General features: G+C 41.2%; 1 protein-coding gene across 1 annotated transcript in view; it reads right to left on the reverse strand.

Moving 5' to 3' along the window:
- DSG2 (desmoglein 2) overlaps positions 1-16,873 on the reverse strand; it is a 48,288-nt gene extending 31,415 nt beyond the window's left edge. Inside the window, exons 1-2 of the mRNA XM_057527284.1 lie at positions 16,734-16,873; positions 130-165 (exon numbers count right to left, since the gene is read on the reverse strand). Coding sequence (XP_057383267.1) covers positions 130-165; positions 16,734-16,772 — 75 coding nt within the window. The 5' untranslated portion in view covers positions 16,773-16,873. The remainder of the gene's footprint in view (positions 1-129; positions 166-16,733) is intronic.
- Between the last annotated feature and the right edge of the window lie 207 nt (positions 16,874-17,080).

Raw genomic sequence — 17,080 nt, forward strand, 5'->3', positions numbered from 1 at the left:
GCCCCCCCGAAACGCCACCTAGCAGTTTCAGCAGGAGTGTGTGTTTTCAATCTGGGAAAGGCACAACTGTCTTCCATGAAATTAAGCCCTTGAGTCCAAAAGACAGGAATAATCCCCTCGGTTCCTTACCTCTAAATGGAGTCCATCTCCAAAGTTAAAGCAGATCTGGAAAATAAAATTATTTGTTGTTTAATACAATTTATCACTCAATTCAGCTTAAATACTTTGTTAATGAATAACATAGTACCTAGGATATTATAGACATTAAAAAGGGGGGGGGGGTGTTTAACCACTACTATCCATCTTTGTCAAAAGGAAACAAATTTTAATTTTCCCCTTTGCTTCCCACCATGACCAGGGCCAGAGAGAGGAACCCATATTCTTTTATATGCATACTCCCTCCCCCAGGAAGCTCAGAACACAACTCATATCTGAAAAACAAAGACACAAACTCTCCTTTTGAAATCTTAGCCACTCTCTGGTCCTTCCCTCCTTACCCTGTGGTTTTCACCTCATGTTCTCAGGGACCCACATACCTTTCCTCAAGGCCTTTAGGGTGAGATGCCCTCCCCCCCTCCCCCGCTAACTCCCATCATGCCCCATAGTCGGGTCACACATGACAGCCCATATTCAGACTTCATTCCTCAGCTTCCTCGGTCCTACCAACTCTTTTCTTTGGTTCTTATCAAGCACTCTGGACTTATATTACACATCATTATACAGAACTAAATACAGTTATGTTTACTCTAAATCTGCACAACAAACCCCCATCCTGCCTTTTGACTTTTGCGGCACTTTGTTTATAGTCCATTAATCTCCTCTTGGCTTCCCTCTTCTCTTGGTTTAATCTGAACCAGCACTTCTAACAGGGCAGCCACATGTGGCTATTTACACTTAAATTATTTGAAATTGATAAATTTGCTCAATTGCCGCAAGAGGCAAGTGGCTTAAGAACACTTCCACCATTGCCAGCCATTCCAAAGATATTGCCAATGACTCAGGGATCCTCAATCTCTTGATCTTCTAATATTCCTGCCTCACTTTTTCCCCTAACCCTGTAAGCCTAACTATGATTCTTTTTGACCCTGTACTGACATTGCTAGAGAGGGCCAGAGAGATTGAACAGACCCGTCACACATCCATGCTCCCTCCACAGGGGTGATGTTTGTTTCTAGGGTGACTATGTATGTTTATGTTTGCCCAGGCAAGTCCTGTTGTGCAGGCATCCCATCTGTTAGCACCCCTTTCATTCTCCAAAGTGTGCTCATTCAGACCATAAATTATACAACGGCCTTATCTTTGCTTCTATCTTTGCTTCTTGTATTGCATCCCTATCATACCATCCCAAACTTCCAGGCAATACCCCAATCACATTGACCACACTTCTGAACCCACTCTTAGATGATCCCACATTTTATTTGACTGAGATTGTATCTTCCATCACCCTCTCCTTCCACTTCTTTCTCCAAGGAAGAGGTGTCCTGATGCCTTTCCAAGGTTAACCACCATCTGTGTGCTTTATTTTCATCTTTTCCACTTATTCTCCCACATTTATCTTCTCAAGAAACTTGTTCCTTTCACCAATCTTTTATCTTCATTTGCTGCTGGCTCAATCAAACATGTTTATTTCCTTCCCGTTGGTTGGTCAAACAAAGTTAGATCTTCCCCATCTTAAAAACACACAAACAAACAAACCTCTTCCTTGTTTCTGTTAACATTTAATCTACTGCTCCATATCCTTCTTCTACTATAATTCCAACCTGAAATAGTTGTCTATATTTATTGCCTTTACTTCCTCACCTGCTATTTATGTATTAATTCTTTGTAATCTGTCTTAAATTTGGATTTTTCTCAGTCTTGTCTGCCTTTTTTCATGTGCATCTCAGGTCACACAGATCCATGAAGCCTTGGTTGGTAAATCATGGAAAGCAGGGCTTTCTCTAAAATTTTTCAGTCTCTTTTGCTTACTCACATCCCTTTGAAGGCTTCTTGCAGGGTCTGTTCTACACATGGACCTTTCACCTTCCTTTCTTTCCTCTACCTTGTAGCACGTGTTCTTGTTTCCACCCTTGCAAAGAGATACTTAAGGATAGTGGATGTTCAGCCTCTAATATGAGTTTCTCTGGGGCAGATGAAACACCATGGCTAATTTTCTATTTTATGGTCAGATATATTATTTCTTCCTCATCCTCTCTATTAGTAGTTTACCAGCTAGCAATGGCCAGAGATATCTCCAACCAAAGTCGTGCTCCCCAAATTTATGTACTTTCAAAGGTGGCATGGTATAAAAAAACAAGTGAAAGCAATGCTGAATGGATCACTCCTCTCTGCATGTTTCTCTGGTGGGTATTTTTGAAGGGAAAGACTAGGGACTAGATCCAGGATTCCTCATTGTCACATCATCAGGGGACATTCTTAAAAAGTGATATATTTCTTGCCCAGCCTCCTAACTACTGGTTTCTTTTCTCTGTACGGGCCACACTGAGGAGTTGGCTGGATAAAATATTTACCACTTTTATTCTTCCCTAGAATCTTATTGGGCCTAGCAAAGGTGTGATATTAAATATGTGTTATTTTAAGTAAATGTTATCATTCTGACCAAATACCATGTGTGCCAGGATGCAAGCAAAAGGGGCCAATTTATAGTCTTCTAGTCAAACATAAACTCTTTATAAGAGTATCTTCATTTTTTTTTGGAACGTACTTTTTTAGATGTGACTTCTTAAGAAAACTACATGACTTTAAACAGTGCTTCTTAAGTTTTAATGTGTATTTTGTTCACTGGGGATCTTGTTAATGATAAAATGAAGATTTCAATTCAGTATGCCTGGAGTTCAGCTTTATACTCTGTATTTCTAACTGGCTCTCAGACGATGCCAAGGCTGCAGGTTCTTGAACCACACTTTAAGTAGCAAAGTTGTAGAACTGTGATAGGCAATATCATTCGTTTGTTGAGGGATACAGACAACGAAGTCCACCTATTCATTATTATCTCAGTACTCAACACAAGAAACTTTGTCACTCTTGATTGCTAATATCTTGAAAGCAGAGAATCTTTTATTTCATGAATTTACTTATTTTTAACCTTTAAAAACTTTTAAATTGCAGTTATAGTCAGCCCTCCATATTGCAAACGCGGAACCCGCGGATGCAGAACCCACAGATACGGAGTAAGACGCGCCTCACCATTTTACATAAGGAACTTGAGAATCCACGTATTTTGGTTTCTGGGTGGGGGTGGGGGGGAATCCTGTAATCAACCCCCTGCGGTTACGGAGAGGTGACTGTATATACAAAAGCAGAGTAGACAGTACAATGAGCATCCACATGGCCAGCACCCAGTTTCAACAACTGCCTAGCACACACTTTTCTTTTTCTTTGCCCCATTGCTTCTGAAGGGGTTTTATCCCATTTACACTTTACTATTGTTAATGCTTTAGTTATAGCAGCATTTGATTTTTGAGAATTTCCCTAAATGTTTTTTTAAAAAAATTGAAGTACATTTGACATACAATATTTGTTTCAGCACACATTTCTTTTTAAATAAATTTTTAATTCAGGGATATTTTTAGATTTACACAAATATTGTAAAGAGGGTACCAAGAGTGCCTTTACTCATTTCCCACCAAAGCTAACATTTTATTTTTATTTATTAAAAAAAATTTTTAATTAATTAATGAATTTATTTATGGCTGCGTTGGGTCTTCATTGCTGCGCGCAGGCTTTCTCTAGTCGTGGCAAGTGGGGCAAGTGGGGTCTACTCTTCGTTGTGGTACGCAGGCTTCTCATTGTGGTGACTTCTCTTGCTGCAGAGCACAGGCTCTAGGCACGCGGGCTTCAGTAGTTGTAGCACGCGGGCTCAGTAGTTCTTTAGTAAGAAAGAAGTCTGTTCTTCCCTCATTTATTTGGTTATTAATTCAATCATTTTTATCAGCTTGGACTCATGCATATTGATTTTATTCTGCGGGTTATAATCCAAAACTATTTAATTTATTTTATTGTTTAAATAGTTCCAGCTTTGGCCGTTGAGAGATCTTTATGGTTAGATTCTGTGTCCCTTTGACATGTCCCCATGTTTTGTTTTTTGAGCTCTTTCTTACTGTCTAGTATTACAAGATGCTCCAGGCTCATCTTGTATTTTCCCTGTCCTAGCTTTAGAATCAACCATTTCATCGAGGAGCCCTGATTTCTAATACTGAATGGTATTTAGAAGCCAAGATCTGGGTGTGTAGGTGTAGCACACACATTATAAAATTGTTTCCAGTCTCCTCAGCCACTTTAAAGGGGAGGGAATAAAGATAGAGCTTTGCTTTTTAACTTTGTTGTTACCAGAGGCTGTGCTTTAATTATTTTTCAGTAGCAAAAGGTTCATCTAAACTTAATTAACTCCCAAAGGTCCCATCTTCAAACACTATCCCATATGAATTTTGGGGGGACACAAACATTCAGTCTATAACAACGTGTAAGAGAATTTGGCCAATGAGATATCAGGAGAGTCTGGAAAAAGATTCTTCTCTCTGATAAGAAGAAAAACATATGCATAGCCTCTCTTTTTACCTGCTTCTGGAGACTGCTGAGCAAGGATGTGACATTTGGAATCGCAATGGCCATCTGTGACCATGAGTAGAAAGCTAATAAAATGGCAGAGAAGACAAACTGAAACCATAACATCTTTGAGTTACGAAATTGGTCAAATCTGGAGCCACCCCATCTCCTGACCATTTGTTATGCGATATTAAACATTCTTTTTAATTCACCTTTTGGTTGGGTTTTGGTGCTTACATTTGAAAGCAGCCTAACGTGTACCATTTTTCAGAGTTATTATACAAATTAAAAGAAATAATACATAAATGTATTTATTGCAATGACTGGCACATAGCAGGCACTCATTACGACGGTATTTCCTCATTTCTAAGACTTGCATTTTCCTCATCTTAAAATTTCTGAAATCTGGATTTATCCATGCCTTCAATTTCCCAAGCTCCTGCAATGTTCCTGTCCTCTTGGATTCTTACATGTTGGGGAGACAGACGAAAGTAGGGTGTGATAAAAGTTGTAAAGAAAATTAAAGCAGGGCCAAGGTGGTAGAGAGATTTAAGACTGTGGGGAGGCTCTGAGAAGCGGTTATATCTGCATAGAGACCGAAATGGGGTGAGGGAGCAAGTCAGGTGGAGCCCTGCAAAAGGAATAGCCAGACCAGGAGGTGGGAATGAAAGCACTATGGTCAAGGTGGTGGTGGTAGAGGGGAGGGATTCAGTGAAGACGGTGTCAGGGTGCCGGTTATGTTTCTTGATCTCGTTGCTGGTTACATGGTATGTTCGGTTTGTGAAAATTCAGTAATTCAGTACACTTCACTAAAAAGTTACCAAAATTGATATGAACCTTAAAGCTGAGGGTTTTTGGAATCTACCTAATAGTTCTGCTGTTTGCATTTTAGAGCATCTATTGCAATAGCCTGTTTTCACAGACACTTAATAAAGACATGATAGACTGAAATATTTGCTCCACACTCATGGTACAAACAACCCAAGAGAGTTGTACCAACATTTTGTCAGTTGTGGAACTGTTTGTTTATTTGACTAAGGAAATAGTTGAGGTCTTAACTACTCCTTCCTAAAGTAAACGATCTGGATGTTTCCTTAGGAATGTGTATCTCACAGCACACATTCTTAATTTAGGACAGTAGTTCTCAGTTGGGGGAGATTTTGTGCACACAAATTCCCCCACCCCTTTCCTGTGACATCCTGTGGTCACCTGGGATATTTGGTAAAGTGTGGAGACATTTTTGCTTATGAAACCAGAGTGCGTGTGTCGGGGGCGGGGGAGAAAGTAAGTGCTACTGGCATGTATTGGGTAGAGACCAGAGAAGCTGCTCAACATCCTACAATGCACAGGACAGCCCCTCCCCCAACAAAGCATTATCTGGCTCTAAATGCAAAGTGCCAAGGTTGAGAAACCCTAACTTAGACCATGTTTCTCTGATTGCAAGTTACTGTAATAGCTAGGGTCAAGAAGGTCATGCAAGTTCTGGAGGACCATGGATTTATGCAAATTTCCAAACTGGTAGCATATTGCAGACAATATAAATGGAGTAATTGACACACTCTGTCTTCTGTCCTCCATTCCCACTCCTTCCCACTTCCCTTTGAACATTTTCAGTTCTGTAAGTTTGAGTGACATCCCGTGGGGATGTTGTAAAAGGATTTCAAGCATTGGAAGGACGTCTGGACAAGGTGACCATTATGGTTTCTCCCAACTATGAAATCTGTCATTCTTTTTTCTCACAAGGAACTTGGTGATAGAAAAATGTCATGTGTGACATGCCTTTAAGACTGAAGATGAAAAGTAAGCTTCTAGTCTCTGTAGTCAAAGAAGTGGTGTTTTTAGATGAACCAGAAAAATCCTTCAAAAGCTTTCCCAATTTACTGAAGTTTAGAAAAAATTTTTAAAAAAATTTCTACCGTTAGATCCCATGCATCCTGTCAAAAATGGCCTTCTTGGTAACTGGAAAGAAAATAATTTTCTTTTTTTTTTTTTTTTGGCAGAGCCATGAGGGAAGGTCAAATATCACTGAAAAAATACAATCAATCAATGACTCTTTGTTCCCAAGGTCGGCACCTTTAGAAAAGACTTCCTGCTCTGAAGTCACCTTGATGAGTTTAACAAACAGAATCCTGGAGGACTTACAGTCATTGATGACAGTTCTTCCTGGCTAATAGGCTGTCGGCCTGAAGTAGAGGCTTTTGAAGCTTTCTTTTGTGATTCTATGAGTCCAAGGTTAGGTGACCCCTTAAACTTTAATATCTCAGACCAATAGATAACTTACTGAAGATGAGATGTAGAGGGGTACAAAGTAGTTTAAAATATTGTTGTAGGGGCTTCCCTGGTGGCGCAGTGGTTGAGAATCTGCCTGCTAATGCAAGGGACATGGGTTCGAGCCCTGGTCTGGGAAGATCCCACATGCCGCAGAGCAGCTAGGCCCGTGAGCCACAACTGCTGAGCTTGCGTGTCTGGAGCCTGTGCTCCACAACAAGAGAGGCCACGATAGTGAGAGGCCCGCACACCGCGATGAAGAGTGGCCCCCGCTTGCCGCAGCTAGAGGAAGCCCTCGCACAGAAACGAAGACCCAACACAGCCCAATAAATAAATTTAAAAAAAAAAATGCTGTTCATTTAAAAAATATATATATTGTTTTAACTTTGAGGCATTATAATGGCTTATTGTTTCCATTCAGCCAGAAAGAACTTTAGCCTACTTTAGCAGGGTGGTCAACGGATGATCTTCAGTACCCAAATAGAGGTGACCTAACACATGCCCGCTGTTGCTCGTCAACTTCATGCCCACCCCTGACAATCACAGAAAAACCTGTTACTTCCCTTTCCTACCCACCCTTCCAACCACGCAGAATGTTTTAAAATTCTGTTTCTCCCTTTCATTGTACAGAAGGCAGAATAAGAAATTGCTCTTAAGGTCCCTGGCTTACACCCAACCCATTCTTAAAGTGTTTCCAGCTTTGGCTAAAATAATTTAAAGGAAACAAAATGAGATAAAATAAAGGTCATGGATGCCACTTGTTTATTTCCTCTGATTACATATCCTGAATTTTCTAATTGTATAGACAGAACTGGTCCTCAGTAGACCCTGTATCCACAAGAAGGTCTGATAAACCTGATGTTAGACTTATGTTAGAATTTCACCTATCATACTATTTTCCTCTGGTCTTTTTTTTTTGAAGGAGGAGAGGTGGTCTATAAAATTTCTTATTTTATGGCTAAACATTATACCATATTTAGAAATTCCCAACTTAAAAATCCAACTTATAAATGACCCATACATAAGTACAATTCCTAGGGCAGCCTCACTCAGCTAGTTTAAACATACATTTGTTTTCATGGCTGCTGTTTAAAAAAACTCAACAACCAAGAAAAGCAATATTCTGAACTTTAATTTTTCAACTCTGAATTTGAATTTTAGATAGTAAAATTATATACTTTGTCTGACATAAATTCTATAACTGATCATAAATTCTATAAATTGATCATCATCTTTTGCCTGCTCTTCAGATGTTTGGGCTAATCTTAATGTAATAAATATGATTTGGGGTGAGTCATATTGAAGTTAACTTTAAAGGGGGAGATATTTTCCTTGGAAACATTTACTGGTGCCAAGAATTTTAAAATACAGAGTTAGCAATGCTGTGCTACACTTGAGTTGTTAGAGCATGTTGTGAACTGTCCTTTCAAGTTGCCTTTTGTGTAATCATGGACAGCTCCTATTTTTAACTTGGCATAGACAAATAAACAGAAGACCCAAAAAAGTCAACATTATTTTATTTAGTCAATTTCCTTGGCCCCTAAAACATTAAAAAAAAAAAATCAGAGTTGCTAATAAATAGCTAAAAGTGGGCTTTTTCATATTTAATCTTCTTTTTCCATTCCCAATTATTTTCTAATAGGGATGTTAATAAACAGTGGTTCTCAAACTTGAGTGGCACGTGAATCATCTTGTTGAAACACAAGACTTCTGAGTTTCTGATTCAGTAGGGCTGGGGTGGGGTATAAAAATCTGTATTTCTAACAAGTTTCCGGGTAATGCTCATGCTGCTGGTCCAGAGACCCCACTTTTGAAAACAATTGTGTAAAATCACAGAGTAGCAAAGGAAAGGGAAGGAGAGCCTGCATAATTCATAGACTGGAGAATTAACCCTTAATTACAGAGATGTGTGAAACAATATATTCCAAATAAGGAAATTCAGCAACTGAGTTATTCCCATCACAAGATTTTCCACTTTACAAGTAGTAATCAACTACAATAAAACTGCTTTAAACAGTGTTTCCTCCTGGTTCATACCTCTTCTTCTAGCTGAAGATTTACTGATCCTGAGCATTTATCATTTTTGAAATATTTTACCATTTTATTGGTGTTTTCTATAATTGCTACAAATGCTTTTGGAATCAGGCAAAATACAAGTCAATCTGTAAAATATATCTTTTCAGATACATCTACATAATACATAATTTCTTAAACAAAAATAATGGGCTGTCTCCACCCTTTTGCTGCAATATATTCCTGAAAATTACACTAAAAAATAGAATGAAGAAAACCAGATTTCTTCCCCCCACAGAAGCTTAAGAAAACCAAGAACTTCAAATTGTCCTTTTTCATCACTAGATGGCACTGTCCTGTCAGTAAGTCAAACTGCAGGAACTACCAGAAACTGACCAACAATTGACTCCAAGGTCCAAAGTGAAAAACAGGCATTTTCAATTGGCTTCAAATAAGTGGACTGGCAAAATTGAACAGTGAAAAATCAATGGTTTTAGAAAGTTGTTTAGAATACTTCTGCAGGACTGTGCAATTAGGCAAATTTCAATTTACATTTCTTCTTTTTTTCCTTTCTAGAATGATTCTATCTTGTAATGAAACTGAACCAATTATCTAGTTCCAGAAGTTCAGGCTTTACATATGACTAACTATTGAAAACTGCTTGTAAAGGAGGTCACAGTGATGCCTTTGGATTGACAGAGAGGCATTTGGTGTCGGGGGACTTGGATTCTACCCAGATTCATCCATTAATAACATTCAGTAAATCCAGTTACTGGCACACAGTGGGTGCTCAAAAAATGTCAAATTAGTTTCCCTACATTCTCCTTTCCCCCACTGTAGGCTTCATGATAGTGGGACAGCTCACAAGCATCTAGAAGGCTGTTTGGCATATAGCGAAAGCACACCTAGTAATTGCCGAATGTGTTAAAGGTCAAACAAAGACTTAACCACCCACACTAGCTGAGCGTTAAATGTTTCTTCTAAACAAATGAAATTCAGATTATTATTCCACCTTTTTCCAAACATAGAAAGATACATTAGCTTTTAGGTTTTTAAAGGATTCTTCTGTGTCCAAGGCATTGAGCTAGTATAGATAAATGGTACGTAGATCCTGTTCTAAAGAAGTTTAGCAGGAGAGATAAAGTGTACATAAATTACTGTAACAGAGGTAGAAAAAATTCATTGTATGAAGGGCAGCTGCAAAAGCAGTTCTGGGGAGCTCAGAAAAGGCAGAAATGACCTCCTTCTAGAGAAATCCGGAGAGGTTTAGGTGCGGGAGCAGACGGGAGGCGGAAGGAAATGATCTGCTTTAAAGACCGCACCGGCCAGAACTTGCAGAGGGAGGGCAAAGAACAGGAAGGCGTGCAATTTGACACCTAGACCTTGTGTCGGTAGTGAGTAAGAAAATGAGGACAAAAAGTTGTGCTAAGGATCTTCACTGATCCTATAAGGGTCAGCTTCTGATGAGGGATACTATGCCCCCAGAGCTTCGGAGAGATTTTTTTGGCAGTGCTCCACGACGAGAGGCAGGAGACAGTTTGAAGGTTAAATAAGCCAGAGCAGATGTGATGAGGACCCGTAATAGGGTAATGGCACCGGGATGGGTGGGTGGAGGCAACAGTCTTTATGGGGACGACGTTAGTGCTTGGCAGTGCCCTGCGTGTGGAGGATAGGGGAAGGGATCAGAGGGTATCAAAATTTTAAGTCTGAGTAGCTAGAAGGATGCGCTTCTCAGAGCACAGCCTGTAGAAATGCGCAGCTAGAATCCTGGGGAAATGCTCTGCGTAAGGAGGAAGCAGCAGGCTCGAGAGCAGGGCGCTGCGGCTCAAGGGGCAGGGCTTACCGCGCGGTCCCAGGGGCGCGCCCCTCAGCCACCGCTGCTACCGGCCACGCTCTGCCTCCCCCACGTACCTGCTGTGCCTCCTGGTGATGTGAGTACAGCATATCCTCCGGTGCCGGGTGGGAAAACCACCGCAGCCTCCCGGAGGTGAAAGGACCCCCAGCAGAGTACTATGGAAGCAAAGGAAGGAGATATTTGAAAGAAGAGCCGATCGACAGTGTTAGAACAAGATGACGATTGAGCTAGGCCCCCTGCCCCATTTCCCAGTTAGCACTTTTGGGGTGTAAGGAGGGTGGATCTCCAACATGAGGGAGTTTATGGGCCACTTATTTGTGTATTTTTAGTTTGTATCGTAGGGAACTTGAAAGAGTAGTGGGATGGAGGTATTTTAGAATAGGGGAAATGGGACCTCTCTCTTCTCGTCTCCGCCCAAATCTGCCTTCTCATTCCATCAGCCAGGCGGCACCTGCTAGACTGATGAAAGGAATTCCCATGAAGGTGCGATTTTGAGGTAAGACCTAGAAAAGTGTTTGGCACAGAGTAGGTGCTCAATAATATTTGTTGAATAAATGAATGTATCAAGGCTTAATCAACTGAGAGGATATTTGCATTTTAAAAAGACAGGTAAGTAAGATGAATCCCTGATTAGAATCTCTCACTATTTGCCGATCACCATTTCTCAGCGGGGGAGCTATTGGCATTTCTGATAGGAAAAGTCTTCCTGAGTGGCCAGTTTTTTCTTGAAGGTTCTGTTCGTTGCTGGAGGTTTAGCCACCCTGCATTTGGAGTACTAAATGCCAGCAGCATCCTGCACCTTGTGACAATCAAAACGCCCCTTTCACACCCTTCCCACCACACCCCGACCCTGACATTTTCTTGAGAACCCTTGTTCCCAAACCAACCCTCCAGCCAGGCTGCACCCTCCCTCCACAGGACTGTCTGGGCTTTTCTGCCGTCTTTGGTCACAGCATCCTAAATTCTGGAAGGTTTTGTTTTTTTTTTTTTTTAAATAATGTGGCAAAATTGTACCCAGTTGACTACCATCTCTTCTTTCTCCACCCCTTCCGGACCAACTCAGCTAACATTCATCTTTTCATTTTCTTTATGATTTGAACACCTCCCTAAAAACACTCACTTGTCAATTAAGCCTTCTGTGGCTTCCCTTGGTATCAAGAAGGCTGCAGACATCTTTCAGCATGTCGTTCTGCTCTGCATACTGTGTTCCAGCTACATGGACTCTTTCTGTTTTTTCAAGGAACCATGCATCCTTGTCTTCAGGCCTTTGCATATGCTCTTCTCTCTACCTAGAACATTCTTCCCCCTCTTTCTCTTCATATCATCTCACCAGTTTATAATTATTCTCAGGTCTTAGCTGGGATGCTCAATGCAGGGGCTCCTTCTGTAGGCTCCATGACACCGTGTGTTCTTTTATCATTACCCTTCTTACCATCACCCATTTGGAATTCAGCCATTTACTTGTTTACTAGACTGTAAGCACCATGAGGGTAGAACCCATCTGACTTTTTACTGGTCTCCCAATGTCTAGCACACGGTCTAGAATTGAGCAGGGAATCACTAAGTAGTGGTCATATGGGGTTAGTTCCTACCTAGTTTATTTTCTTGTGGGCATCATTCATCTTACCATTAGACTATGGTACAAATCCTGGCGTTCCAGCTTCCTTCACCCTAACCATCAAGCTTCGCATATGATAAAAATCTCAATAAATTTTAAAATAATTTGAAGTAAACAAAAAGAGTGCAATGTCGTATGTGGTATACATCTGAAACTTTAAGATAAACTTAACTGAGAAAACAATCTTTCATCATATGTGGACTGTATGTTTGAAAAGTGTTATCAGCTGTTAAAATCTGTGGCACAATGAAAGACAGAAAAAAAGCTGTGATTGAGAAATGCTAAAATTGATCTAAAGCTCATTTACAATTTCAGTTAAGCTTTCTGACTTTTACTGCAATCTGGCGGTTTTAAAAATATGAACCCCTATTCAATGTGTAATTTCTTTTCCATATAAATATTTGTATGCTTCATTCATGAATAAACTATTTTGCAAAATTTAGATTGGTAATTCTCTCACACCTGTCTAATTATTAGATTAACTGGGAAGTTTCTAGCGATATACATTTCTGGACTTTAACCTTGGAGATTTTAATTTTGCTCATCAGGTATTTCTAATGATCAGGGAGAATGTAAATGAAATTAATGCTCATGTCTTTTTGTAAAGTACTTCCCCCTAAGTTTAAAATTAAAGAAACTTCTGTTAAGAGTTGCCATTTCCCCATTACCTATTAATTTTTTAGAAACAAAAACAAATGTGAAATCATACATTTCTAAAATCCCTGAATATAACTGATTATTCTTATAAGCGTCAATATTTACCATCTCACTTATACTTGAGTTTATTCTAAAATCTGTTATCCACTTGCATATTAGAACCTTAAGTATAACTCCAAAGTTGTTGATAATTTATAGATAGCTGAACCTACTTGTTATGGGTTGAACTGTGTCTCTCAAAAGAAGATATATTGAAGTCCTAACCCCCAGTACCTCCGAATGTGACCTTATTTGGAAACAGGGTCTTTGCAGATTTAACCAAGTTGATGTCATTAGTGTGAGCCCTGATCCAACAGGACCAGTGTTTTTATAAAAAAGGGAAATCTGGACACAGACTCAGACATGCACAGACGAAGTCGATATGAAGAGACATAGGAAGAATGCCACGTGAAGACAGAGGACTGGAGTGTGCACCGACAAGGCAAGGAATCCTAGAGATTGCTGGTCAACCGCCCAACCCCAGAAAGAGGCAAGGAAGGAAACCTGTAGGTTTCAGCCCACACCTTAATTTCAGACTTCTGGCATCTAGAACTGTGAGAAAATAAATTTCTGTTTTAAGCCACCCAGTTTTTGGTACTTTGTTATAGCAGCCCTAACAAACTAACGTATTAGTAGACACAACCGTTCACAGTATAATTTGCTCCCACTGAATCTTTAAAATGTAGTTTGATTTTGAAGGACAAGCTTAATTAGTCAAAGGCAAAATTGAGGCAACCACCAGAAAATCTCTCCCCCAAGTGCCCTCTTTAGCAGGGTGTTGAAGCCTGTGGACCTCTTCTCAGAATAATGTTTTTAAATTTATAAAATAAAAAGCATCGAATTATGAATGAACTCAATTATATTGAAAGTTAGCAGAATTCTTTAAAAAACACCAATTTGTGATGCAGTCATATCATGTACTTCATTATCAACACATTAAGTAATAAAATATAGTAGAAAGTCTATTAATGATGAGAAAAATGGTATTTTAAGATACCTATAGTATTATGTGAAAATATTTGTGATTTCTATTGTCTAAAGTCACAAGTACTGCTATGCTATTGCAGTGTCTTTCCTACACATAATTTAAAGAAATGTTAAATTTCAGTTAAACATTAGTGAGAACAGGTACGTAATTTATTCCCAGCCATGTCTAAGGACCTTCTGAATTCTATCTATGGACCATTTGGGAGTCGGTAAATCCCAGGTAAAGAACTCTTGGTGAGGAAAGGTTCTCTGACTTTATTTACAATATTACCTCTATTTCCCATTTTGATAGAGTTGGGCTCTATCTGTGTGATAGCTATGTGGGTGCCACTCAACATCTCGCTTCTGGTTTATCTCCCTGAACTTCAGAGGAAACCTAGAGACCACGTATCATAGACTCCCAGCAGCTAAGGTTCTGAATGTGATTTAGGTTCAACAACCAGCATCTACATGAGATGTGAAAGAAGGAAGTGAAGCAGAAGCTATGTGTCTGCTGTTCTTGCTGGCCAGCATAGATGTGGATGGAGCTGGGTTTTTGCAGCTATCTTACTCTGGGCTCTGGTGTTCATCTAGTAGATTCCATACGAGATTCATGGGTACCAAGACGCAGAGTCCTGGCACATTTCGTTGGTATGCATCCTAGCAAACGTGGCATGGTTCTGGAGCTGGCAGCAAAAGTAGCACCCGGATCATGGCCGTTTCCACACTGCCGGGTGGCGGTGTTGGTTCCTGATCACAGGAGAGGCAGCAGCTCCCTAAGTGCTTAGGCTCTGCTGGATGGCTTTGAAGTCATTACTGACAGCTCAAAATGGAGTGTTTCCAGTCCTTGCCACACGGATGCAATCAACACAATGCCCTGAAATAAATATCTTCCTGCTTTAACTAGCTAGAGTGAATTCTGTGACCTACAACTGAACTCTGACCCATACGCACTACAATTTCTATTACCTTCTATAAATGAGCTGTGTCCTGGAGAAGTACTTCTGTCAGCATAGCTGCTTTCAAATATTCTTCACTAAAATCTATACTTCCAACTTCAAACACATGAGGGGCAAAATGCTGAGCTGCCCACTGTTCTTTGACCAAAAATAAACATACTCAAATTTATATCATGCAAAGTATTGCAGAAAATACAAAGAAGTGTCCAAGAATTTTGCTTATTCAGTTAGTTATAATCACTTTTTAAAGGAGCAATCACTGCTCAATAAAGTAAAAATACTGAATTGCTAAAGTAAAAAATATGCCTAAATTATATACCTATTTCTCTGTAAATGTACTTGAATTGGCCTGCTTGTTATATCATTTGAGAACAAAGGCAATTTCTTTTCTAGGATTTAATATTTAACCCCCAAACTAAGCTAGGTGCTATGCTAGTTTTGTAATCTCCTTAGTCAGGAAGTACCATGATGAGGGAACTAGTTGCTTTGCTACTCTGGAGGCCAAAAAGGAAACCACAAATTATCTTTGAAAAGTTTTATTAACAAAATAAACTTGAATTGAAAATTACCTCAATGACTTAGGCAAAATGAAATGGATAAAAAGCATGAAAATTAACTGGTGTGCCAAAGGTCCGCAGGTCCTAAACAGCACGCAAGTGAGAGTTCACTGAAATCCCTAGATTTCATTAGTCATGTTTCTTCCTGTGTGAGATATATATATATATATATATACAGGAAAAAAAATATTTTCCCTCTTTCATTGTAATTCTGGGATAGAGAGAAGGCAATCTTTTGGAAGTTAGCGGCTTCAATACAGAGAATGTACTTGTAGTTTTTATTTTCACCATTATATAAGAAAGCAGTATGATTTTGTACCTAATCTCTCTGAACATACATTTGTTAAGTCTCTGGAAGGTGAATGCACACCTATATGAATAGGATAACTGTCACTTTATCAAAACCCATCTAGCAAACCCTTACAAAGTAGATACATTTCTTAATTATGCACAATTCCTTTAACAAACAAAACAAACATATTTAAAAACCCATCTGAATGCAGAAGCCAGGCATAAGAAATGCAGATCGAGAGACGGAACACTGTTTGCCAGTTCCTTTAAGAACCTCTGAAAATCCCGTTTGACCGTGGCGCTGCCTATCGATTTTCTGTAATCTTTTAAAATGAAAAAAATCTTAAAACTATTACATATGTTCATTACCTTTAGTACTAGGCGACTGTTTTAAAACACCAACTTTGAGAACTTTAAGTTCAGACTATATGTGGGTGATTTCAAGAGTAACGTGGCTTTAACCAAAAAATTACACTTTGTAAAATACATTAAAGAAACTATTTGGGGCCCTTTCCTGCAGTCTAGGAATACAGGTGTTGCCCCAGGTCACTGCCGCGCCCAGGTGGCGGGAGCCCCGGGAAGGAGGCGCGGCCGCTGCCCCCGCCGCCTCCATGTTGCCGTCTGAGGAGACTCCGGACAAAGCCCTCGACCTCCAGGAAAGGTGTCCCCGGCTCCAGGGCTCACTACACCCGCGGATCGCAGATACAGAAACGCGCCAGGGCTTGTGCGTGGCGGCAAGAAAAACGGAACTTCAGCCAGCTTCCCACGCCCGCTCCTTCCCAGTGGAGCCGCAGGGTCAGCGTTCGCCGCCGCCTGCTCGGCCCTTTCCCACCTCGGGGCACAAAGAGGGAGCGCCGGGCGGGCCGATCCCTGCCCGGCGGAAGCGGGCAGGTCGGGGCGCGGGCCGGGCGCCCGCAGCTGCCCAGGCCCGCCCGAGGCTCCGCGCCCCTGCTCCCCGCACTTACCAGGAGAAGCAGCAGCGCGCCCCCCGCGCCCAGCGCCATCGCGTCGCAGCCTCCGTCTCGGGCCGCCAGCACCCCTCGGCGCCGCCGGCTCCCCGCGTCCCCGCGCGCGCGCGCGCGCGCCCGCTCCTCCCCGGCGCCCCCGCCCCGAGGGTCCCCTCCCCCGCGGCGGCCGCGCGGCCCTGCCCAAAGGCGCGGTTCCAGGTGTGGCCTCCGCGAGAAAATGGAGCCCGGAGCCGGGAGCCCGGAGGCCGGCCGAGCTGCTCGCGCTGAGGTGGGACCTGCGTGGAGGAGGGAGGCGCACGGTGGACTCCCGCCCCCCGCCGCACACGCACCTGGAGCCGTGACGT

The sequence above is a fragment of the Balaenoptera acutorostrata genome, chromosome 13, assembly GCF_949987535.1.
Source record: "Balaenoptera acutorostrata chromosome 13, mBalAcu1.1, whole genome shotgun sequence".
NCBI lineage: Eukaryota > Metazoa > Chordata > Mammalia > Artiodactyla > Balaenopteridae > Balaenoptera > Balaenoptera acutorostrata.